The sequence below is a fragment of the Myiozetetes cayanensis genome, unplaced genomic scaffold, assembly GCF_022539395.1.
Source record: "Myiozetetes cayanensis isolate MyiCay16 unplaced genomic scaffold, myiCay2020 scf13, whole genome shotgun sequence".
NCBI lineage: Eukaryota > Metazoa > Chordata > Aves > Passeriformes > Tyrannidae > Myiozetetes > Myiozetetes cayanensis.
In genome coordinates this window covers 14657943-14684439 of record NW_026086937.1, presented here as the reverse complement: position 1 = coordinate 14684439, position 26497 = coordinate 14657943, and the positions used below count along the sequence as shown (strand labels likewise).

The 26497-nt window shown below is 41.6% G+C and overlaps 1 protein-coding gene across 5 annotated transcripts in view; it reads left to right on the top strand.

The window, feature by feature from the left end:
• Positions 1-656: 656 nt before the first annotated feature.
• The window catches only part of ABCC5 (ATP binding cassette subfamily C member 5), a 44948-nt gene continuing 19107 nt past the window's right edge, over positions 657-26497 (top strand). The window contains exons 1-11 of one of the 5 annotated variants that reach the window (XM_050307701.1): positions 657-810; positions 1960-2134; positions 14395-14552; positions 14795-14950; positions 15687-15834; positions 20503-20736; positions 20849-21022; positions 22323-22470; positions 22959-23107; positions 23732-23839; positions 25631-25981. In XM_050307701.1, the coding sequence (XP_050163658.1) occupies positions 2006-2134; positions 14395-14552; positions 14795-14950; positions 15687-15834; positions 20503-20736; positions 20849-21022; positions 22323-22470; positions 22959-23107; positions 23732-23839; positions 25631-25981 (1755 nt within the window). In that variant the 5' untranslated portion in view covers positions 657-810; positions 1960-2005. Of the gene's footprint in view, positions 811-1959; positions 2135-14391; positions 14553-14794; positions 14951-15686; positions 15835-15934; positions 20034-20502; positions 20737-20848; positions 21023-22322; positions 22471-22958; positions 23108-23731; positions 23840-25518; positions 25982-26497 lie in introns of those variants that run through there. The other 4 variants (XM_050307700.1, XM_050307702.1, XM_050307703.1 and 1 more) reach the window with 4 other exon arrangements.

The window sequence follows — 26497 nt, the reverse complement described above, 5'->3', positions numbered from 1 at the left end:
GGCTCGTTGGGAAGCAGCAGCCGTGGGGCACAGCCTGCACACAGGAGCGGCACTGCGGGCCCGGCCGAGCCGAGGTCAAGCCCCAGATAAGCGCAGGTCCGCACTTTCACCGGCCGAGGGCTGCGATAACCGGTAGCGAGCGACAGGCTGGTGCAACCCACGGACCGGCGGGGAGGGGCGGCCCCCGCTCCTGCTCTGCCCGCCGGCACAGCCGCCGCTCCGCCCCGCAAACCGGGCAGCGCCCTGCGGAGCCACGGGGGGCACCGGCACCCTCCTCGTCCTCCCCGCAGCACGGCGCCCGCCCCTCGGCTCTGCGTGCGTCCGAACACAGCGGACCCCGCCCCTCCCCAACGGTAGAAGGCGCCGTCCTTCCCGCACTGCCCGGTACCGCCCGGTACGGCACGGCGCGGCGCTGGGCTGCTCTGCACTGCGCTGCGCTGCCGCCGTGCCGAGCGGTGCGGTGAGATGCGGTGCCCGCGGTGCCCCGGCGGGCGGCGAACGTTCCAGACCCCCCACGCTGCGGCAGGAGCGCCGGGACCGGGCTGGGCGGGGCGCGGCGGGACGGGGGCGCGGCCGAACAGAGCCGGCCCGCGCGGCGCCTGCTGGGAAGCGTAGTTCTCGGCCCACAGCCGAGGGGCGGCCGGCTCCGAGGAGTGGACTACACCTCCCGTGGGGCGCCGGGAAGGAGCGGCCGCCGCAGCGCCCCCCCCCCGCAGGCGCAGTGGGCACGCCGGAACCGCTATAAGCGGCGTTGTTTGGGTTCGCGGCCGCGGAGCGAGGGAGTCGCAGCGGGGCCGCCGGCGGGCGGAGGTGAGCGCGACCGGCACCGGGGAGGGAGCGGCCCTTTGTGCGGCGAGCGGGCGGCTTTGTTGTCCCCTCTCCTGTCAGGAGCCCGGCCGAGCAGCCCCCTCGCCTCGCCGCCGATTGACGGGGCTGCGCGGTGCCCCCTCACGCCGCTGCCCGTCCCGCCCCGGCTGCGGGCGGGGGGCACCTGTGCCTGGGCGGGGCGGGGGGCTCTTGTGTTTACCCCGGTGCGGAGGGGCTGGGGGAGCAGGGCAGGGGGTGTCCGGCCGCGGGGGCTGTCCCGCATCCCCGGGAGGGGCGTGGAGCCCGCGGGTGCCGCGTCCTCGGCCGGCCGTGACGCGCCCGGCCCCGCCGCGCCGGGGGCTGCGCTACTGGGGGCGGCGGAGCTGCTGGTGCAGCGGGACCCGGGTAGCGCAAGCAGGCGCCTCCCGTCGCCTTGGTTTGAGGCAGGTGGCGGAATGCAATAGAGCGGAGTTATAAAACAGGGTCCCGCAGTGGGGTTTTGTGATTTTTGTTTCGGGGCTCTGAGTCTCCTCCTGACCTTACAGTGCAGTTTGATAGACTGAGTGGAAACCTGCAGCGCTGAAGGTGTGACTCATTCTGTGCGCGTCCGTGCTTAGTGGTAGCTCCAGCCTACGGTGTAAGCGAGCAAAGCTATAGAGAAGGGAGGTATTTTCAAGAGTGTATAATAACTAATTTAATCCAAGCGATATCTCTAGGGAGATCGGTTTTGCGGAACTTTGTACTGATAAGTTGTTGGGTATGTGCAGCTTCAGAAACTAGCAAAAGATTTTTGGGATTTTGTCTTCCAAGTCAACTTTCTCAGGGTTTCAGCTAGATGCTGTAGCTATTACTTTAATCTGTCAGATTGCATAATTGTATTTCAGAGATCTAAGAGAGGAAGTATGACAGCACTCTAGTGCATTGAGGGTCATGGTACTATTTGGTTACCTCAGGGTATGTTTAAACTAGTTCACGAGAAGGTACTCTTGTGTGGACTTCCAAAGTCGTGTTGTTACAGTCCTGTTGTAACATAACTCTTTTACAATTGCTTTCTGATTTTTTCTTCAAAAATAAACCTTAAAAATAGTTGACTAAAAGGAACTGGTGTGTTGGGCGCAGCATGTAATGAAGTGAAATTTAATTATTTTTCAGATATTTGAGGTGAAAGCACACGTGTAAACCCTGGCGTTTACAGAAGATGAAAGACATCGACATAGGAAAAGAGTACATTATACCCAGTCCTGGGTATAGGAGTGTGAGGGACAGAGCTGACTCGGTGCAGCATGAAGAGCAGGAAGAGTCAAATTTTCAGCATTCTAAACATAAGGTCAGTTTACTTTTTCATTATTTGTTTTTCAGTGTTTATGCTTACTAAATTACATGCAGCGGCCTTTTTGCTGTGCCAGCTGTATATAGATTTGCTGCATTGAAGGTCAATAATGAATATTGCCTTTTGTGTGGAAGAGGTCATTCCAAGGGGTACTGTAGCTGTTTTAGTAACAGATCTGAGGACTTGTTAGGCATTTCTCGCTTTTTAATGTGGCTTTTCAGTAACACTTGAACAAAATATACTTTTTATTTCTAGTGTTCAGATGTTGATGTGAATCAAGGAAACTTTATAAGCCTTTGTATTTTAGAATCACTGCAACCAAGCAAGAGTAGTGAAGAACTCAGCACAAATCATGCACCACTCAGTGTTGGCAGCTGAAAAAACTCTTAATCATGCCATGGTTTTCTCAGGGATTAATTTTCTAAAGCAGATGTCTAGCTTGCTCTAGCAGTATGACTTTTTCTCTCAGATGGAAATAATTAGTATTGAGCACTGTCTTGTACATCTGTATATTTAATATGGTGAGGTGCTGTCATAATACTAGTTTATTTTGAGAGCTGGGTTTTGAAATAATGACTGGCTTAGAGCTAGCCTGTCATTGTTCTGAGCTTGTAATTTTTAGAGCTTGTTTTCACTGAAAAGAGTTCATATACCAAGTGCAATAGGGCAAAAAAAAAAAAAAAAAGCTCAGATAAATGGAAACGCCCATGCTGGTGACAGATACGATCTGAAACTAATAACCTGTACCGGTTGAAGAAGGTTAAAGGTATTAGCTGCTCTGAATTCTAGCACTGATATTCTTGCATATCCTGTTCTTAACCTCTTCTGAAATACTCTCAGGACTGATAGAGATATGTATATACATAGATATATAAATACACGGAGATTATGTATTGAGATACATACACTGTAGATTTTTCTGAAGACAAATAATACTACTTATGTCTGATTTTTTTGCAATGACAAGATCCTTGCAGATGTGTTGCTGGTCACTTCATATGGATTGCTTGTGCCAACATAGGTGTGAGAAGGTTGGAAACAGGGGAACTTGCTGTACTTGTATGGAAGAATTATGAAGACTTTTAAACCAGCTTAAGCTTTGCTGGGTTATGCAAGGTGCTGAGATACTGTGTACTTCAGCTCAGGCTTACCTTGTTTCACTGGGGCTTGAGGGGTTTTTCCAGGAGTTTGTGGCCTGGCGGTGCTGCACTGCTGTTCTCTGTGATTGGAGTGCTCAGCTCTGCAGCAGTTTGAGTGCAGGGAGCGCTCGCAGGCCCTGCAGCTCCGGTGTCCCCACAGGCTCTATGACTCAGCAGACTGCTGCTGACGGTGTTCTGAGGAAGGTGGTGTCTGATTGCATTAGAGCAGGCACTGATGCAGAACCAAGAGCCCTCTGGGGTCTCGGTGCAGCCTTTTAACAGCATTTATTATGTCGATGTCACGGGCTTGCCATCCACCCTACCCTGTCCAGTAGCAAATCTGCTCTGCCAAATTACTGGTGACAACAGTGATTCCATTGGTGGGCAGCTCTGTTTCCCGACCAGTGGCAGTGGAGTTCAGCAGTAATCATGGCATGTTATCTCTCCCTATTGGTCTATATCTTGTAATCAGGGTTTAATTTTTGGAAAAAAACCATCCTTGTCTTACCTTTAAACCTTTTAGTTCTATGAAATCTCAAAACAAGCATATTTGTTTTTTTCTGAAGACTGAAAGTAAGCAAAGTCCTGCATGTCTGTATTGCCTGACATGAAAATCTTTGAGGCAGCTTCAGGTCAGCTTAACTCTGTTGCTGTAGTCTTGTTTACCCTTCTACCTCTACCATTTGATATGCTGCCTATGACTACAGGATAGTAGATCCAGATAATTGGATTGAAACGCAGAGGTTCTGTAAAATTTGTACTTACTGATGCAAAAAAAAGAATGGCTTACTCATGTTCCTACCTTGAGCTTTATCTGGTTTGGTTTCTTTGAGTACAGGAATGAGCTTAACTTTCCTTTCTTATCTAGTTCTGACAGGTTGCTCACTTTACTTGCTGGTAATCTTGTTCAGTATGCCGGGGTTACGTTAATTTCTAGTTCAGACAGTGGTGCCCTTTTTGTTTTTCTGGCCTTGCAGCTTGTATATCTAGTCCATAAACACAAACAGCTCTGAATTTGTTTCTACATGTCAGTGAGATTAAATCCTGTCTACTTGCAGAATACTGAGGTTAAGTTAAAGGAGCTGAATTCGTAACATCTTAATCTAAGTTAGATGTTCATGTTTGTGGACTGAATTCCTTCCTTTCTAGTTGAAACAAGCTCTGGTTTCAGCAGAATACTTGGCTTATCATTGGGATGCTTCATGTTTTTGGTAACAGGGGAGAGCAAAGACTTCCTTTCATAAGGCTGAACTTGGTCTGTTTGGTTAAGCACTTCCCCTCCGCCGGTAACAAAAGGGTAGAAGCTGTTAAGAAGGTGGTATTTCAAGGGAAGAGAAGGGACTCTGTCCTTTGCTGTATCTTTTGTGGAACCTGGATTGGATTAGATGCCTTACTTGACACAGCTGGTGACAGAACACAATGGAAGGCTGATATCATGAGGAAGGGTGGGAGCACAGCAGTTCAGATGGAGGGGTTAAGCTGTAGTGGAGCTCTGTCACTTGGACAACAGAGTCCAGTGTGCCATCAATAGAGATGTCGTGACTCTCAAATTTCTTGCAGAAAACCTGTCTCAGGATTTGAACTAGTTTGACCAGAAAATGACGAAGCTATTGGTCTATGATCTATATTGCCAGGAACAAGCTGCATGCAGATTAAGGCTGTTTCTTCAGCACTAACTTCAGATCTTTGTGAAATGCAGGTTTGGGACTGTTTTGCAGCGGACTTACACTGCATGAGGTAGACTTCTTGCTAGCGTGTTGCACAGGTACCTCATAGAGTGAGGTAGAATCTGTCCTCTGAGGACAGTAGTTAAGGACCACTGGTTCATGGCCAGTGGTTATGACCACTTCTGGCAGGGCTACAGGTACATTTGACTGATCAATAACATGACTCACTGGGGCTTTTTTTTTGTTGCCTATATTGCTGCATTTTTCTGCATCCTTCTTAACTTGAAACAGACAAGTCTGGTTGGTTTTCTGATCGAGATTTTTATAGGTGAAAGACCTGTTTTACTACTGAGCTAAGGTCCCAGAGCCTCTTCTTTGCATTGCATGAAGATTTTATTCAACTTTGCATTTTCTGTCCTGAAATCTCCATATTGGTGTTTGTTTCCTGCTGAAAGGATGCTGTAATGTGTGTTCATGGCAATAATGAAAAAGAACTTGCAATTCTTTGCTTGGAAGCTTAAATGCTGCTTGGTCACAGCTTGAAAGATCACTTCTTTGAAAGACAGGAGCTTTTCAAATAGGCTTCCTGGAATCATAATTGAAATTATTCTGCAATATAAGTAGGTCTAATCCAATATTTCCTGGTGGTTAATGGGAATGTTGCTATAGAAATATGGACCTCTGAAATAGGCACTCTGGGACTGAAATTCAAGAAAAAATTTATTCAGCTTGCGAATACATATATTCACCTCATGAATAAGTGTCTGCAGTGTGTTCCTGTAACAATTGGTTTTTAAGTCTTTGCAGACCTTAATGTAGCTTACAAAACAGGGTCTTAACTACATGTTCCCAGTGCATAGTTCCATACTAATTGGGCTTATTGTATGTGGGGGCATGGCTGGATGACGGTAACTTGTGGGTGCCCTTGCTGCCTAGTAGCGCTGTAGTCAGTAGTCTGCATCTGTAAGAAGCTGTTACATGATTGACCAGTGAATAATAATTAAGGAATGTTTTGAAATATTGACTTATACTTACACCTTTAGAACTTTCTGTTCTCAGAATGTGTGTGTGCCCTTCAGTTTGTACCCAGAGTAATTGTGTGTAGTTTTTCTTACAGAAGCAGTGTGTCCTGAGGAGGGCAGACCCCACTGTGTCTATGAAATACACTATAAAATGACAAATGAGGAAGAGAAATAACTTGTTCTTGAGGTGGTTTTGGAATAGGCACTTCTCAAATATAGATTTTGTGCTTCTTTGATGGAACATCAGTTAAGTGAGGATTTTGCCTCCTACCCCATTATGTTCATGATGGAGGAGGATGTAGAAGCAGCTTGTGGTACACAATACTTATGAAAACTCAATTCTTGGAATTTGAATCCCTAAGTTAATGATGCTAGGGTACCAATTTACAAATTGTACTCGAAGCTGTAATTGGTTCTGACTGGATGTACTGCTCAGGATTAGGTTCTTGCTGCTGAAGCATAATGACTGCATCTGTGGTAAATCTCAAGTGCAAATTGCTGCATTTCAAGGCATTGGATGGTGTGGAACTGCAGAGATTGCTTCAAACATGAAGGGAAAATGTGTTCTGAACTTTAGGTATCAGGAGCCCTACTAATACCCTTGTCCTCACCTTGATCTCTTGTTTTTCAGGTTTGTCTCTGACATCTTTTGCCAAAGACAGCAGGGAATGTGATCAGAACTTGTTGGAGTTGATGTAAATCCTTCAAGCACTGATAGCTTTGAAGTGATTTATCACTGTCTGAGTGTTTAATAGTAGGATCAATTCTACCTCAACCTCTCTGAAGCATTGGAAGTGTCTGAATCAACTGTGCTGAACAACAGATTCAAAAATAGGAGTGTGAATGTAGCCTTGGTGCTGCCTTTGTACTCCATGCTTAGAGCAGCCCTAGACAACTTAACTATAAGCTTTTGTTTGTAGCTGAAGCTTCTGGATGTCTGCATTTTCCCAGAAGATTGCATATTTTCATAACCAATGAAACACAGAACTTTTTCTTTTTACTTTTTCAAATCTAATGGAAGCAAAACTTAAAAATCTGTTTTGTCAGCCGTTCTGTTACCTTTGAAAACTTTGAACACAATTAGACTGTGCAGAAGGAAACACTCATGGTACTAAAGACACATTAATTCCATGATATCCTCAAAGAACTGAATGTATTGGTTACAGTTGGGTTCTGTGAAGTTGTTTTACCGTTGAACTTCTGCTAATAAAGCACCCACTGACAGAGTGATCACAGAGAATCAAGAGATTCTGTGAAGGATCATTTGACAGAAGATCCTGGACTTGTTTGCTGAATGTTTTAGGATGACTCTTTAACTACACTGGAGAAGAGATATCTCTACCTTGTCTTCCATGTCTGTGTATCACTACATAACACTGTCTGAGAGAAGCATATCCACCACCAGCAGTGAATCAAAAGTTTACCTGAAATTTGGAGGAGGGTTTGTGGTATCAGAGAAGCTTTCCACTTAATGTTAGGAACAAAAAGGTAAAATCCTTGACTGGGCAGAGACATTCTCTAGAGGAACACTGATGTTCTGGATAATTCACAGCTTCCATTCAAACTTGACTGCCTGCCTTAGTGCACTAGACATCTTCTGTCTAAGTGATAGCCACATGATAAAACCTCAGATCTAACCACTTGCTGGTATTGTCTTTGCCTACTGTTGGTTGTTGTTCCTTTGTTCAAAGCAGATTTCTGAATTGGGCTGCTCATGACCAAAAGTGTGTAGGGAGCAGAGTAGCCATCAGTGAAGGAAATCTTGCAGTACCTTTTCCAGTGCAGTACAATGTGCTGGAGACATTCTTCCCTTTGGCTGTTTTAGAAACACAGTGTACAGTTATAAGAGCTGCCAGAAGTATTAAACGCATCTATCCCAAACTACTGGAAAACTTAACTTGAAACAAGTCAAAATTCATCTGCAGTGAGTTCTGATGCCTTGAGACAGTGAGATAGTTATTATTAGTTTTTGGACATCCTTATCCTGGTGATAAGGAGTAGTCAGTTGTGGTCTGAACCTCATACTGCAAAGTGGCTTTTCCACAACCAAAACCTGTGTTTCAGTTGTTTTTGAGGACTAAGGTTAAAGATTTTCAAAGTCAATGTGTTTAGAGCCCTGAACTGTTTAGTTTACTAGCTTCTTTGCCAATTGAGTGGCGTACCCCTTGCTTGTGGAAGCATGTGTTGGTACGGGAAGGTGAGTTAAATAAAAGACTGTTGTTGTTGTTAGGCTTGGTAAAGGCTGTAGCATCAAGGCCACTGCTGTCATTCTTTGGTGATTCCATTCAATAGAAGTTTAAATTCAAAGCTTCCCTTGATACTCCCCGTGTTGCACAGAATTCCCCTGTGTAGCTTTTATTGTGGCCTGACTTAGGCAGAGCCCGAGTAAGGGATGTTACTGAAGAACACCCACAGCGTATGGCAGTGTGTCTGCACGTACTTCAGGATAGCAGAACTCACCTGAGCAAGGCAGGAACCAAATTCTCAGCCTGTGCTCTGCTAGTTTGATCTGCTTAGTGAGGAGTTGGTTTCCATCATTGTGGTCAGAGATATGTAGGATACTGATTCTATAGGGCAACTTATAGTTAAAGCTGATTGCTCCCAATTCCCCGGGAGTCTGCTGTTACTGTGGATAAACTGTGTAGCTCCAGTGCTGGATGATCAGTGCACAATATTAGTTTTGCATGAGTCCTGTATCCTTCAGTTACAAGATCATGAATACAATTTTTTATGCATAAGAAAAGACAGGGATTCATGGATACCAGAAGCCTAAGCAGGTGCACAGCTGCTAGTGGGATGCATTCACAGTAACTACAGTTGTAAAATTGTAACATGAACACTTCATGTCAAACTCTGTATTTCTTGGATTTCAGGAATAAGTGGATTTGCTAGGAAAGAGTTGAGAACATCTCACTTCAGTACTGAGGCTGGCCAGAGTTCAAGGGCGAGGTAAAAGAAGTACTCCTGTAAGAAGCTGATATATCTGTCCTTATCAAGGACTTTATGTGCCTCAATTAAAAGTGCTCAATAAATGTGACTAAAATATATCACAGACATACATACCCTGATACTGTTTTGCTACAGAACCTTGATATCAGTGCCAAGCACTACTCAGACTTCTGCTCTAATCTGAGGATGCATAAACTCAGGCTAGCTTTGACACCATGACTCAGATGTTAACACACCTTCTGCTAATCGCGACTGAGAAATCAATGGCAGAGTCATCTTGTGTAATGAAGTCACGTGTAACTGTGTTAGAGTGCTTAACTGAGCTTCAAGCTGTTGTTGCCACTGTTGTGGCAAATCAGAGCACACTTCTGAACAGTTCTTTTCACTTAAGAGAAATATGGCACAGCTGTACTTATTCCTGGATTTGAATATATGTTTTGTGCTGTGAAGTGCTGTTCTTCCCTGCAGCAGTAGCTGAGAAGGCAGCAGAGACATGAGGTTTCATTTATACTCCCCTTGTCAGGAGATGGAAGAAAATGGAGGCTCTAACTTCTTGTTCTGTTTCATTTCAGCAGTTCTGGAAGCTGTAACCATGATTTCTGGGCATCTAAAACGATCCTGTGTTCTTGCCTTGGTGCTGTGTGAATTCAGCTGTGCTATCTGTACTTTACAATCAATATATACAGGTCCCTAAAGGATCAATGCCTCCTTCCTCACACCCACTGTCTCTGATCTAGCCCAGTGCCTGCTCCTTGCTGCCTCAGCGACAGGGAGACAGCTGGTATGGGTGGATGATACACCAAACTAGTCTTAAATAGGCTCATGTTTTAATCAGGCAGGGTATTATAAAGTATCCTAGCTACAGAGAAGGCTGGGAGCCTAATGCTGCAAATCCCTTTGTTAATATTTTTGTAGATAATGTACTGCATCAAATCCAGTGAAAGGAGAAAAGAATTGCCTTAGTGGACTGTGAAGTTTATAATGCACTTGCTGCTTCACCAAGCAACAGTAGATTTGGGATCTGCAAACCTACTTAATTTGCTGACGCTCCTGGGTTTGGTGACTTGCAGTCTGGACAATAGTGCTTTAAGGGTTGCCTGTGCTACCTGGAAAAGCAATGTATAAAGCCCCTAACTACTTTCAAGTGGGGTTATGCTTGGACTCAGAGGAATTTCTGGGAAGAAGAATGTAATTACAACTTCAGAGTATCTCTTCCTAGGCTCTTGTTTTATTTTAGTTACCCTTAAACTAACTAGGACAGTTGATCCTATTCTTCTCCAGCCCATGCAAACTAATAACTAATCTTGTTTTGCAACACCAATTCTTTATTGAAGTCCTAAATATTTTTAAATTGCTGTTCATCCTGGAGTTGTAATGTGGAGAGTGCTTTAGGCACTGAGGAGAACAGGTGATCATATAATGTTCCTCTCATCAACATCACATACCCACCTAGTCCTGAGCTCTGTTGGTTTCCTATTTGCCTCTCCCTGCTGGCAACTTGAAGAAAGGGGTGAGGAGGCTTGCTGAGCTCTGGCTGCTAAATGCAAGAGGTGGGAGTTCTCATTCTGCAGTGTTGTCAACTCAGGGTTCTTTACTACTTAAATAAAACAATTTTAACTTATGTAATAGTAAGTCAGTCACAGTAGCTTTTGCATTCTGTATCAGCTGCAAGGATTAATAAAAAGTGTTTATAGGTCTGTTCTATTTTTTTGTCAGGTAGGGGTAGGGCCAGAAAAGATGAAGCTTCTTCCCTGTCATGATCTGAGTCCTGGAAGATGTTCTGCCTTATGGAAGAAGGGACAGTAGTTTTTGGTGGGTGGGGTTTGGTTTGTATGTTGACACATCAAATTCTTCCTCTGCAAGATGAGTAAGGGATGGAAAAATCTGTTTTGCATTGCCTCCAGTCTCGTCTGGTTTTGCTGTTATCATATAATGTTACAGTTGTCAAACCAATAAATTGCTACCTTCCCTTAAAAAGGGGATTGCCTGGGTGAAAGGCTAGAATCTCACTGGGTGGATTTTTCCTTCCTGTGTACATCACAGCTGCCTCTTTTCCCTCCACCTGTTCCCCATACTCGGAGATAAATACCTGTGTTGCTGGCTTGGCAGGTTTTCAAAAGTATCCAGATTCACTTATTGAATTTTGCTTACCTTTCTGTGTAAAGTTCCTCATGCCCTTCTTGCTTCCTAAAGAACTTCTGGCATCCTGTATATTTGACAGCTTTGTAGCTTGGCCTCTAAATTTTTGTTATTTTCATGACCTCGGATTATGAATTTGGTACAGTTGTCTCTAACTTAATGAGCAAATAGTTTCTCCTTGCCCTTAAAGAACTTATTTTCCTCACCTCACTCAGACTTTCTGTCATGACACGTTTTGAGCCAAACATGTAATCTTTGACTCTCACATTACCTTATGTGCAGGTATCCTATGACAGAGAGTTCTAAATTTAAGTGTGCCTTGTTCTTTTGTTGTAAGAACAGTTGGTGGTCCTTCTCTAGTTCTCATCTTCATGCCATTTGTGACTTTTTGGACCTCTCAAATACCTGAATCTTTATTCCTTCCTTCTGTGCAGCTGAAAAATCTTAAATTTATGCTTTTGTGGAAGCCATTCCAAACCCAACTGTTGTCATCACTCACAGAAAGTAATTTTAAGTATAATACCCTTTTTGAACTGAAGTGACAGGGGATGGAGTTTGGTATTCAAAAAGGAGGCAAACCCTAGGGGGTTTTAAGTGGTATGGTAATGTTTCCTACTTTATCCTTTGTGCCTTTTGTAACAATTCTTTATTGTTTTTTTGACTTTTTGTTGATGCTGAGTAGTGAACTACTGTTTTTTAAGAAATATCTGAATGATTCCTCTCCCTCCAGTTTGTGATACCTGATTTAGGCTTGTTTTGTTTTTGTGAGCATTTCTTTAGAATTACCAATACCGTGTTGTATCACCTGGTTTGTTGCTTGTATTGGTATATTAGTAAGTTCATGAATTAGAAAAAGTATTATCTGATTTCTGTTTGATAGTATTTGATTTATTAGACATTTATGTCAATAGCAGTGCTGGAGTGTGTTATGTCACACTAGTAATGACTTCTTCAAGGCACTGGTTTCCAAGAAAACTCTACATCCATGCAGGCAATCAGGAAACCTAATCAGAAACCTAAATTAACTGTGGTGGGTTCTTTTTACTTCAGTCTTTTGTTCCTGAAGTACATTGTAGAACTGCTTAGGAGTCTCATTTCTTCATGATAAATTCTGCTTTGAAGATTTTCTAATCTTCAAAAAACTACACGGAACCACGGAATCATTCTTAGAATCCTTACTGTACAGTGGTGTGATGCATTTCTTTCTTGATAGTCTTACACATGGGATTTTGACAACCTTGCCAAGGTGGAGATGAACAATATTCTCAGCTAGGGGTTTGTGCTCACACTTGCGTCTATGGCAAAGCATTATAAAGGCCTTTCCAAGGCAGTGCCCTAGTCTGTATCAATGTAGCTTTTCCACTGTTGCTGAGAGAATTCTCTTGAGCAGCTCTGGAGAGTTTAATTATTTTTCACAGAGAGTGTTTAAGAACATTATCTTTGGACTGCGTGAAAATCTTGCAATTGTGCTTTCTTATTGAAGAGCTGTTCTTGTTTGTAAGTGGTGAAAAGCCACTTTTATGCTCATAAACATAGTGTTTTCTGTTTAGGAAGACTTTTTTTTTTTTTTTTTAACTTATAGGCAGTTTTCTGTGTGCTCTGAAAAACAATGATTCTGCGACTCTCCTACGGCATCCCTTAAAAAAACCATCATGTTATCAACAACAAGGTGTTTGGGCAGATCTACTGGGGCCTCTCGTGAGGGTAACGTAGCAAACCAGTTAGGAATTCCTCTGCTGTAACCAGAAAGCAGTGGTGCAGAACTCCTCCCCACTACTGACTCCTTTTGGATGTTTTTTGGCAGGTCCCTTATTAAATACTGATTTGGATAGATCTAGTAAGGCGGTGTTGCTTTAGTGAGTCAGTAACGGAATATAAATTGAGTGAGAAGCCTTTTATTTCAGATTTCAAGTGTTGCGTATTTTTGAGTCACTCCATGTGTCATAAAGTTTTAATGTTCTTTTGTTTTCTCATTACTTGACTATCTTCTCGTGTTATCATAGCTTTAGGTGATAGCTTAGCAAATATGTTCTTTGAGATGAGAAACGTGTTGATGACAACATGCTTAGGCACTGTTTAAATACTTCAGTTAAATAAATAAGGGACAGATTTATGACTTTATCAGTTTCCTGTTCTCATTCTTCACGTGGGTGGAAGCTGGATATCTTAATGCCCTATATGTGAATGCAGTACAGACAAGGTCTATGATAAATGGTGGCATTTCAAACAAAAATTACATGGTGGAAAGTTAGGAGCCGAGTGTTTGTTATTGATATGCATTTAGTGCTTTGCAGATACTGTGTTTTTAGGAGGCATTTATAACTGCTGTTTTCAAATAAGGGTAGAATCATAGTATTATTACTTGTAAAAAAACCAGGAAGATTTTTACCTTAGAAATTATTTTTTTCCATTAAAAACTGCATTTCAGAAGACTGCAAAAAATGGTCCATTAACTTAGAACTAGTCGAGAGCCCTTTTGCCAGTACAGATAACAAGCTGATCTCCTGGTGTTGTTTTACCACATCTGGCTGCTTATCAAAAGGTTTTTTTGAAATCTGCAACATTTTGACTATTCTGTATCACTGATGTTTCCTTTCTCCTCTTAGATTAGCACTTAAGTCTGCCTTTCACTAGCGCTGTGGAAACCTCTTCCCCTCCTCAGATAAGGTTTTCCTTTTCAATAGTTGTTACTAAAGTTGCTGAGCCGTTGAGAAGCTGTGATTGGGAGCAGAGAAAATTGTCATCTTTGATCCATTTAGATTAGGGGGGGGAAAAAAGAAAAAGCAGGAAACATGATAAAAAGGACGTACAATCTGCTTAATGCATATTTGGGGTTTTATTGATCTAAAGTACTTTTGAAGAAAAGACTTTTGCAGTATTCTGAAAAAAAATTGAATTTTCTATGGATAAGAATATCTAAATTATGCTAAGAGGGTGTAAATTCATCAAGAATGTATGTCTTAATTTCAGTGCGTAAGTCAGTCATTGATTTCCTGAGCTGATGTCATAAGTACTTGATGTTGTAATTTTTCTCTATTGTATTTCCTGTGTCAGGATACAGGGTTAGTCTGGTCTATCCATTTATCCTTTGAATGCACATGCAAAATACTGGTGCTAATTTATGTTCTACAAATGCAGCAATCTAATGCAGACCTAGAACATGTGCCTTCCGTGGCTTTTCTGCCAGGATGAAGCCTGTGGTCTAAGACACTTAAAATGATCGTGATTGTTGTTGCACAATAATTTACAGAAGAAAGAGGTGCAAAGTTGCTGGAGTTGGGAGTCGTGGACTTCAAATGTAGTTTTGAAGTCTGACTCTGCTGTCTTTCTTATAAAAGCAGATTGAATGCCAGGATGCCTTGGAAGCAGCAGCTCGGGCAGAGGGCCTGCCACTGGACACCTCTGTGCATTCCCAGCTGCGAATGCTGGATGAAGAGCATCACAAGGGCAAATACCACCATGGTCTGAACGCACTGAAACCCATACGGACCACTTCCAAGTACGTCTTTAGGCTACCAAACAACTGATACAGCACTTGCTTTTCAGACCAGTCACAAAGCACAATTGCAGCTGTAGGTCTGCTGACTGGTACTGGAAACATCAGAATTTGTTTAGCGAGTGTGGCTGGCATGGACCATTTGGTACTCTGAGTGCTTTCAGTGAGAGGAGGCTTTGTTGTTCTCAAAGATTTACAATTCTGTTTCCTTTTTCATTTGTTTGTGATTTTTGTTTTTCTTTTAGACACCAGCACCCTGTTGATAATGCTGGGCTTTTCTCCTCCATGACTTTCTCCTGGCTCACTCCTTTGGCCCACAGAGCATACAAGAAAGGGGAATTGTTTATGGATGATGTGTGGTCTTTATCAAGGCATGAGTCCTCAGATGTCAATTGCAGAAGGTAAAGACATCTTGTTCCTTATTATTTTCTTGTTTCCACTTATTGTATGTTACCTCACAGGCAATGGTATAGTATTGCCCTAGAAGAGCAGCACTGATATTTTGTTCTGACTTTCTCAGAATGGTGGAATTCAGTTTTATCCTTCATAGACCACTTCTTCCTGCTACACAGTTTCTGTAGTCTTGCTGATTTCAGTGAATTTAGAGGGTTATATATCCAGGAGTGTCTTGTAGTGGTTCTTCTGATTTTTCATGTCTTTAAACTGTTAAAACAAAGTTCTTTCTTGAGCTGCATTAAAAAAAATCTTGTGCTAAAATAATGAAGTAATACTGGCAGTTGCAAGGTGATTTGAACATGGGTCAGATCTTGTGATCAGTCTAACTTTCGATGGCTAATGAGAATTTCTCTGAGGTTTTGACCCCACAACTCTTCTGTCAGATCAGCATGGAAAGGCTGTGACAAGTCATTATATTAAGATTGCCAAAAAGACTCCAGACAAAGCAAAAGGCATTGTGTTTTTCATCCCTCTCTTATATGAAAGGAACACAGCATAGATATTTCAAGATGTAGCTATTTCTCTTTACCTCAGTGATCATGGAATGTATTTATTTCTCTTGATAATTATTATGTTGTTCTGAGCTAGGATGCACTTGGAATTTTCATGGAGAAGTACCTGTGAGTTTGTACCTTCTCTCATGGTGAAAAATTTATGACATGAGTCTTCTGTTTTTATTAGACTGGAGAGATTGTGGCAGGAAGAACTGAAAGAAAATGGTCCTGATGATGCTTCTCTCCGGAGGGTTGTGTGGATTTTCTGCCGCACCAGGCTCATCCTTTCCATAGTGTGTCTGATGATCACGCAGCTTGCGGGTTTTAGTGGACCAGTAAGTAATATCCATCCTTTTTTTAACAACCCCAGAGGGCTCCATCTCATGGCCAACTGTAAAATCTTAAGGTTTCATTGCAGAATCACTTAAATGTTTTGACTAGCTAGAAATTCTGAGGCGAAATTTCAGAGCGGTTCAATAATCCAAGATAGGTTTCCTACAGCTGATGGATCAGTTGCTGAATACCCAGGCAAGTTCTTGGAGAAGGGAGGGGGAGTTTAGGTATCCTAGAGAAAATGCACATTTGGTTTTTCTCTTTGGTTTTGAGTATAGTTTAAAGTTCTTCCTTAACTGCATAAGCTTAACTGCATAACTTACTTTTTGCATAAGATTCCTCTGTGCAGGTCTTCTCATTGTTTTTCTCTTTGAAATTCTGTAAATTTATCTTGGAATAAAATTCAGGCTAATAAAACGCTAATCGTAAATTATTGGCATTGATAACAGTCTTCAAGAAGTGGACCCGAACCAGTTCTGTGAGAGCACTGCTTAAAAACTAATGTGAGCAGGTCTCGAGAAGTCTGTGGGCATTACTGATCCTACAGAGAATGGCCAGACAGGTTTCATGTAGAAGTGTTAGAAAACGTTATTGCCTCTAGGAACTGCTGCTGTTTGTTGCTAAGGGTCGTAATGAAGATAACAACATGGGACTTGACATTCACACCATTTTTTGTCACCTGTTTGTTGCACATGCTGTGCAGATTTAAAGTTGAAATTTTGACTAAATTTATTCTCTACACATTTCCCTTGAGGAGTAGGAGCAGTATTACTGCTAGTAGTACACGTTTCAGTGTGCTGGTAAGCTGAAGGTTCATTTCTTGGGTAAGTACACTTGGGTGCACTGTTAGGTGAAATGTCTTTTTAAAATGTTTTCCTGCTTTTAAATGTCTTATCAAAATGATGTTCTGTTTTTTAAGTCTTTTTAAAGTTTGCCTTGTTTCATGTAATACGAATAACAATAAATGTTTTTGTGGTATTGTTTTGTTGGTAATAATTTATAGTAGCCTGTATTATAAAATGTCTGAACATATTTTGGTAATTAACAATAAATCATGATTAAGGTTTTAACAGCACTAGTTTTTCCCAAGAAGAGCTTCTGTCATTGTTTCACTACAGGGCTTTAGGAGCTGCTTTAATCTTTAGCAAAGAACTTGCAGCAGGGTTACCCCTAATTTCTGTAGTGTAACTTTTTCTCAATTTGTCTCAGCCAAATTGCTGAATGAGAAAGAGCGAGAGGGGCAAGAAAAAAACAAACCAACTTGACTAGGCTGAGGGCTACTGCTGCTATTGATGCTTAATTTGGGTAACCTCACATTATCTATAGACAGTTGCCTGTTTAAAGACAACCTTATTCATTTCTCTGAATAAGGCACAATTGACTGGGTTCCATCATTTGGCATGAAAAATAGGTCTTTACCATCCCTCCTCCCTGTTTTTAAAAATGGCATGCCTCAGGGCATGCCTGTGCTGTCTCCTCAGAAGTATCAGTGCTTTCTTGTATTGTTACACCCTTTCAGTCACCCGAAGGTGAAAAGGGAGATCAGGAAAAGCACTTGACTTGATCTCATGTATTGGAGAAAATTATAGAAGTGGAGTTAAACACCATATTTAGCTTCAAAACTTTTAATTGAATGTCTATGACCTTGAAATGCCAGCAAAGACCCATGGCTTTGTAATGAGCATTGTGATGGTTATAACTGGAAAGGAGTTCAAGATTTCCTGTGTGGGTTGTATTTTTTTTTTTTTTAAATATCTGATAGATCCTTCAAGGGTCTTCCTCTTTTTTAATTTTGATAAATTTTGCATCTGGCACAGAATCCAAACCAATAACCTGATGAGTCAGCAGCATGTGTCAGACTGCCTTGCAATAACCATCAGAATGTACTAGTATAGGTGATACACTATTTATCTCCAATAAATACTTGCTGCTATTTGATCTTATACCAAAACTTTCAAGTTCTGGTTGAGGAGCAAAGAAGCTTTTTGGTTACTAGACATAATCAGTTTAACTCCAGGTCTGAACAGTGTATCCGTGTGCACCTGTTCAGAGCTATTCTTCCCCTTTGGGAGATGGGGAGACTTGCGATGTTTAGTGGAGCACAGCTTGACAGTTTGGTCAGTTATTGGAGGGGGGAGTGGTAAGCTCCTTGGAGGTAAGTTTTCCGGTTTCCCAGTTGGCTCCAGCTGCAGCCTGCCCCGTGCTGTCGCACGCTGGCTGCAGCAGGGATGCCGGCACTGCAGTGGGACCAGTGACAGAAGCTGTTCTTCAGCATTTTCAGGATGGCTGTTTTCTGCGTCAGAATGAGACAGTCCTGCTGGGCAGAGCCAACGCCAAGAGCAAAGGTAAGGTAATGTTTATTCAATGGGAATGCTTAAGACAGCTGAGCAGCTTGTACCGACTACTACGGTAATAGTCACAGGAGCTCCTTTCCCCACCTTAGCTTAGGTTTTACACTGTAACTTTTTTGTTTTGTGAATGACTTTATGCTGGATGGATTCTTGTCATTAAACTAATATGAATTCAAATGGTATTTGTTCAGATGTAAATGTTAATTTTCTGTGACTTTTTTCCCCTCCCTTTTTGAAATTCTTTAATCTGCTGTTTCCTCTTTTCTTTCTTCCGGACAAAAAAAAAAAAATTGGGGTATAATGTAAGCTGGTCTCTATTTCATCACACGAGATGCTGAATCTGTAAAATAGTGCTGCAAAATTGCACTAAAGTTTTGGGAGGAATGAGACCCCAGGAAACATCTGCTATCTTTATACATCCTCTCTTGGAGACTTCCAGCAATGCTGTGGTGTGTGAGAAAATGCTTGCAGTCTGCGACCATGCTGAGTTACAGCTCGTGAGGAAAAAGGGGGATTTTCACCCCAATTGCTCAGTGACTCAGTTGCATATGTTGGATTGAATACTGGAAAAAGAAGTCAGTAATCTCCATAGTAACTGCAAACCAACTGTATGCAGTTGTGATCCAAACAGCTGATGTAAAATTAAATCCAATCAGGAGAAAGCTGGAATGCAATAGATCTGTGAATGTGAGCTCCTCACATTTTTTCAGTGACCGATATGTAAATTTTCTCAGTGGCCATTCTAGAACTTGATGGACATCCGGCTTTAATTCGCACCTGTGAAAAAGAGCAAAATTATTTACAGCATGTTTCCTTGGTTCTGATGTACAGGATTATTTTCCTCAGAACAGATGAATTTGATCTCCATTTTTTTCTGTATTTGGTGCTGGGCTGTAGCTATCAAAACCTTTGCTGCAGTAGTGGGGTTTTGGTTTTTTCCTCTCTCTTCAAACTATACAGAACTCTTACTTGCAAGACATGGTTTAGCCAAGAGGACTTCAACGGACTATGATATGAAAGGCTTCTCAAATATTTTCTTTGGTTTCAGATTTTTTTGTTGCTTTTTCTTGTGGGCAAAAGTAATTCTCTGCTCTGTACTAGTATATCAGAAGCACCAATATCTTAAAACATTGTTTGTTGAAAAACTTTCTAGGAAATCTTTTGCTGTCTGTGAAGCCTTTCTGTAGGGTTCTTTTGAAACCAGATTTCAGAATTTGTGCAGCCTCAGAAGCCTCCTCTGTTGGTACCTGCAAGTTTGACTTCTTTTGGACTTAGTGAACAAATACCGTTCTATTTTTGTATCTTTATAATTCTGTGTGTAGTTTCAAATCTAGTTTATGTGAGAAGCTAAGACTGACTGTTAGATATTAGCCCTTTACTATTATTCTGTATGTGCAGACTGTATGTTTACACAATGCTCTACCTGTTGTACAGTGTTTTGGAGATGTTACCATTTAAAGTGACACTTCATTTCAAATAAAAGCTTATTGTTTTGCAGTCAATAGTATTTAATGCTGGTGGTTGTGAGTTGTATGATATTATATTGTGCCATTGGACCACAAAAGAGCTGGAGGTGGGAATTGGTGGTTCTGGGGGCTGTCTTCTTTTTGCAGGTGATGTTTGAAATGTGATTCCTGAGGTAAAGTGTTCATGTTTTGGGGGGGGGAGAGGGTATGGGGAGGGATTGAATGGTTAATTTTTTGTCTTTTTTTTTTTTTTCTCCCTGTCCCCAATGATTTGTGGTATTGCGTACCTTGTGCTTGTTTTTTTCTTTACTATTAAACTGCTGATGTTTATTTCCAGGAATGTTTTGCAAATGTCCTTCTCACTCTTCCCCTCTACAACTGTAGGTACATTGTTCCTTTTTATCAAATAAGCACGTTTGAAGCAAACCAAAGATAAAGTAAAAAAGGTCTTAATGTCACGTAAAGGAATGTTTCTTAATGTGTGCAGATGTATAAGTAGTGACTATATTTTAAAACTCTTCTATATGATAATGCCTTGCTTTCAGCTAACAGACACATTTATGTTAAGTTAGAAGACACGGAGGATTAGAAGCGTGCTGCGAGGAATATGGTTCCAAATTAAACTCTCTCTACTTACTAAATTTGACTCAGTGCTTGGCTCTCAGCAGGGCTTTGTGTTACAGTACATCTTGTATTGTATATGTGCCTTTTACTTCTGGAAAGAAGATGCTTTCTATTTCAAATGGCTCTTTTAAAAACAGAGTAGCCTACTTATTTCTAACTTAACATAAAGTTGTTGCATGGTCTTCTGAGATGATGGGGTGCTCATGCAAGCTTGTATTTCTTCCTGTAGGCATTCGTTGTGAAACACCTTTTGGAGTATACCCAACAGAGTGAGTCCAACCTGCAGTACAGCTTGTTTTTAGTTTTTGGCATCTTTATGACGGAAGTTGTGCGATCTTGGTCCCTGGCGCTAACCTGGGCTTTGAATTACCGCACGGGGGTTAGACTGCGTGGAGCTGTCCTGACAATGGCATTTAAGAAAATTCTTAAGCTGAAGAACATCAAGGAGAAGTCTCTTGGAGAGGTAAGCTACAGCATGGTTTTTGAAGTTGCAGCATGAAAAGGGATGTGCAATATGTTCCCTTGGGAGTGAGCTGTGCCTTAAATCTAAAGGATCTGTTACGTCTGTTTTTCAGCTCATAAATGTGTGTTCCAATGACGGTCAGAGGATGTTTGAAGCTGCAGCAGTTGGCAGTTTGTTGGCTGGAGGCCCTATTGTGGCCATTTTGGGAATGGTTTATAATGTGATTATTCTGGGTCCAACAGGCTTCTTGGGCTCTGCTGTCTTCATCCTTTTCTACCCTGCAATGGTGAGTTGGAAAGAGTTAAGACTTGCTTCATTTTTTTTTCTTGGGTCAGACATATGTGTAGTTCTGAATAAAAGGTGTTGAAATGTGCTAGATTTAGCCCATTTATGGCACTACATGTTATGGAAGGTGTTTCTAAAGATGGTGCATAAAGCAGAGATTTGGAAACAGGAAAGCTCAAAATGATAAAATTAGAAAATGGAGATAGGAAAGCCGGTAGATTTGGCTGAGGTTATTATGCATAGCTAAATTAAACTGCAGAACGCTCAGGTGCTTGTGGTTGAGGTTGGAAAGACATGAGGCCTCCAACTTGTGTACAGGAGCTCAGTGTTGCATGAGCAGTGTTGTTCTTGATTTCAAAAAAAGGCGTTGAAAAGCACCACATCTGGTTCAGGGTGTTCTTGATGAGTTACTTCTGCCTCTGCCAAGCTGTGAACAGGCTAGTTCAAGCCAAAATCTTCTTGCCTTTAAAATGCCTATAAGACTGCTGAAGATTAGTCATTCTATCCATAATACATGTTTTATAAAGCATGGAGGCTGAATACTGTGAGGTTCACTGTGGTCCAATATATCTGGCCTAAAGTAAGGATTTCACAATGGGAATTATATTTTGGAGGGGAATGGGAAGTGGAGTTTGATCATGTTTTTCAGTTCTTTGCAACGGTCTTCTCTATGGGGAACTTCAGAAGAGTTTGCAGGAGTATGAAAAAGGGAAAGGAGCTGAAAGCTTCCTAAAGTAATGTGTTGGGTTTTAATTTCAGACTAGGAATGGGATGAATGTAAGAGTAGTAGATACTTAAAAACACATAAACAACTGTTTATGTTTAGATTGGTGTAGTAAAAATGTTAGAACTGTTTTACTACCTTCATAGCACTGGCATAGAATAGAAATTGGTCTGGCTGTGTAAAGTCCTTTTTGCTCTTTTGCCTTAATAACGGGTTCAAAGGTTGGCTAAAGTGCATTTGCAATGAGGGTCAACTTGGTGTGTCTTTAGGTTAATGTAATTGTAATCTTTGTGCTTGAGAAACTTCAACAAAGTTTGAATGTTGGTAAAAGCACACACCTTTATTTTCACATATTGTTGAAATTTTCTGCCATGAGTCTAGTGCTCAGTGCAGATGGGATGGGAGGATATCAGTGATGTTTCCAGCCTGCATTTTATGTTAGAACAGCAGTTGCCTTGCCCTATCCCTGAATCCCTTTTTCAGATTCAAAATTACTTTTCTCTGGTAATTAGGAGTTGAATGTACTTGCTTCTTCTGATTCACCATTAATGTTGCGTGGTGTTGCCTTTTGTTTCAGATGTTTGTATCACGCCTCACAGCTTATTTCAGAAGAAAATGCGTAGCAACAACAGATGAGCGTGTGCAAAAGATGAACGAAGTTCTTAATTACATTAAATTCATTAAAATGTATGCCTGGGTCAAACCGTTTTCTCAGAATGTTCAAAGTGAGTTCAGTCTGTAACTGTTTCCTTTTGTGCAGATGCCCCATTGCTTGGTATCCTCTTGTATCCTGACTTTGTACCATAGATGCTGGTGGACGTGCAGTATTAACAGCACTGTTCCTTGGGGCTTCCTGTGTTTATGCACAATGGGCGGGACAAACAGACTTGCTTCTAAAATTTCACCTTCTAGCATAATGATGTTTGTGGCTTGGCACTCATCTTAAGTTTCAAAATTTTTTTTCTCTTTTGTCACTTAATAAATGCTCTATTTTAAATAAAGTAAAAAACTGCCTGTATTCTCTTGGAAATTTACAGACCATTATAGCTTTCTCTTTAAAAGTGCTGTCTTTGAAAGGGTTATAATGTCATAAACACTAAACTTAGAGTTAGGCCTTTTAACTCACTGTTTATAATGTTATGGTAGCATCTGTTGTATGTATGTGTACCCCCCAAATCATACTTAAATGTGGTGCCCCTATTTATATTTCTAGAAATTCGTGAGGAGGAACGTAAAATCTTGGAGCGTGCGGGCTACTTCCAGAGCATCACTGTGGGAGTGGCTCCCATAGTTGTGGTCATTGCCAGCGTGGTGACCTTTTCTGTCCATATGATCCTTGGCTATGACCTTACAGCAGCCCAGGTAATTTACTGCACTGTTGAAAATATTCTTTATGCTATTGCTTCTGTAGGTTTTCTGCTAAGCCATTTCCCGTTTGTCTGTCCCCCCATGGTCAGGCTGTAGCCTTGCTCCCAGAAGTGAACATCTGATTGGGTGTGACACCAGCAGGTCTAGTTTTATATCTTTCACAAAAAGCTCCCGGTGTTCTTTTGTCCTGACCTTCCTCAGAACAGGTTTTGATGTGAATGTAAATGAACCTTTGTGTTTGCTGTTCAGACAGGGCACTGGGATTCCTGGATGTATTTGTTTTGCAGTGTGCTTGGATGCAAACAGCACGAATTCTAAAAACAAGATTTGAACTTGTATCTTTACAAGTAGTAGGTTAATGCAGAATTTGCTTGCTGCTGCTTTTGTTAGACCTACAGATGCCGAAGATGTCTGTCTTGGTCTTTTACAAAGCACTGGAGAAAGAGTTGAGTAGATCTGTTGTTTTCTGCTGTTTGAGAATATGTTGAATATTTAAATAGTTAGTTTTGGATTGGGCCTTTTCTATGACTTTGAATTGCTGCTGTGACATTTCAGCTTTTAGAAGGCTGGAGCTGTTATAGCATCCAAATGTGATTCTGTTTCTTGTCTCATTTTTAGGCATTCACAGTGGTCACTGTCTTTAACTCCATGACTTTTGCTCTCAAAGTGACTCCGTTCTCAGTGAAGTCTCTATCTGAGGCCTCTGTTTCTGTTGACAGATTTAAGGTAAGCAATCATTTGGCCTTGAAGTTTTCCCTGTAAATGTGGAGTGTTGTATGTGTATAGCAGATGCAAAGGGAACACTTGGGAGGTAACGTGACTTTTAATGGTTGAGGAGTTCTTTTTCTTTACACTTGGCACTCCAGATTATTGGATTCTTCAAAAGAGATACAAATCTAGTGAAGGGATATTAGAAGTTTAGGAATAGAAGTGTAAGAAGCAAAATATTCTAATTTAATGATTTTAGGATTTTGATGTTGGCCACAGTGAGAGAGTGAGTGCAGGACTTGGTGGCTCAGAGTATAATAATTCTTAACTCCCTTTTAAGGCCATCTGCTTGAAAAGACGGTGCAACATGTCTGCAGTGATATTTCATGTTTTGCTAATAAAACTCTCTTTTTGGAAATGTCATGAGTTCTGTAGGCAGCTTTGCCCAAACTGCTGGAGTTTTATTTGTGGTCATGAAAAACTGAGGATTTTTATTTTCAGACCAGATGAAGTGACTGAAACTCCACTATATGGATAAAAAGCAGTTGTGATCTGATAGAACAGAAACGTGGCAGAAAATTTAAAATGCTTATAATGGATGAACAGTCTTATATCTTGAGAACTGAAGGATGAATACACTGTGTGTACTTCATGAACTCAGACAATAGGCCTTTTTTGTGTCTTCTCTTTTGAAGATAACACTACATATAGAAAATAGCAATTTTCAAATTAGAGATTTTCCCAGGCATTGACAGATACATGAATTCTGTGTAATGCATTCATGAAACAAACCTTTGTGTGAGAAGAACAGGATCTATGGAGTGATTTTGAGATCCTATTGCTTTTGAGCAATTTTGTTTCATCTTCTGAGTCACCCTAAATCAGTCTTCCTTGAATCCAAGTGCACCAGAGGGAGTTTTTTGGGAGGGAAGAGAAGGAGAGGGGAAATTGTATTATCTCCCAGTTTGACTGTAACCTGTTTAATCTGTGTAGGAAATGCAACACAGGTGGGAATAGTCTCACATTATAGTATAAATATAACTGACTTTTTGGCTCTGTAAATGAGTATAAGTTTTCTTATGAATGTGTGATGTGGGCATAGCAATTGCAAGAGTAAATAAGGCGGGGAATTGAAAAGTTTTTAGTCACAGAAGGCTTCTTAGTTCAAAACAAAGTATGTAAGTGGCAAACATTTTATCTTGTAATTAAACTGTGTGAAAAATGTCTTCCTAACCTTTGTTGATTGTAAATACTGATGGATGTGGTGGAAAACACGATACAGTGGACTTAATGAATTACTTTTTAGTGTTGGGCAGCCCAAGGTAGGTCAGCTACATACATTTGTCAAGATGACTTTCTGCCAGCAGAAAAGTTGAAGGGAAAAGGCTGAAGTTACAAGCCATTCCCTCTCCTTGCCTAATGAATTGGTGTGCAGGACAAGTCAGTCACTTTGCCTCAAAGTGACCTCTCCTTTCCAACCCATGTGTTTTACTCACGTGTTTTTAATCTGAAGCTTACAGAGCTGCAGTTGCAAACAGTGTTAAAAGAATAAGCCCCTGCCATATCAAATCCCCAGAATATTGCAGTTCTGTAAAAGTCTGAGTGTATCTAAGTGCTTCCACCACATCCAGGAATGCCCCAGCCACTTAGCAGACCTGGAGTTAGTTTACACTAATGAGCTACCTTTTGCTCTTCAGCTTCCTCCTACTATATAGCCTGATGTGTTTTGCTGCGTGAGTGTGCCGTAGGCTTGTCTCCCAGTCTTGATCAGGTGTCTCATCTTTACACCTCTCTCACAACTCCTATCAGAGTTTATTTCTAATGGAAGAGGTTCATATGATAAAGAAAAAACCAGCCAATCCTCACACCGCGATAGAGGTGAAAAATGCTACCTTGGCTTGGGACTTCTCCCACGCCAGCGTCCAGAGCTCACCAAAGCTGACCCCCAAAGTGAAAAAAGACAAGAAAGTCACCAAGGGCAAGAAAGAGAAAATGAAGCTGCAGAATGAGGGACAGCAAGCTGTGCTGGCAGAGCAGAAGGGCCATCTTCTAGTGGACAGTGATGACCATCATAGCCCTGAAGAGGAGCACAAAATCATCCACCTGGTTAACCTTCGGCTTCAGAGGACTCTCTATAACATTGACTTGGAGATAGAAAAGGTAAGAGAAGAAAGGAGGAAATCTGAGCTTTCAAAAGGCCTCATTTTAGCTGTCCCTTGAATAGAGAGCTGTGTGTTTTCACACAAAATGGAGCATATTGCTTTTGTGCTCTCCTGTAATATCCATGGCAACTGCAGTATCCAGGATGCAGTGCCTGATCTTGCTGTAAACAGCTGTGCCATTTTAGCAAACTAGATCTTTGCAAACAGCCTGTGAAACAAGGGCAGGCTGTGCAGCTTCCACATTCAGCTGAGGGGTTTGCAGCTCTCAGTACAGCATATGAGGCACTGAGCTGAAAAAATCCACAGGGCAGTAGAGGTACCAGGGGGGTGTTGGTGAGCAGTGTGTTCCTGCAGTGGTTTGATAATTTTGCAGGGTTTCAACTATATTCTGGGTGAACATTTTAGGCAATTAGGTGTTCCAGTGGAGCATAACAGTACTTTTCATTGGAGAATGTACCATTTTCTTCCTTGAGAATTTTTGTACAGTAGAAGGACGTATATTTTAAAGGAGTTA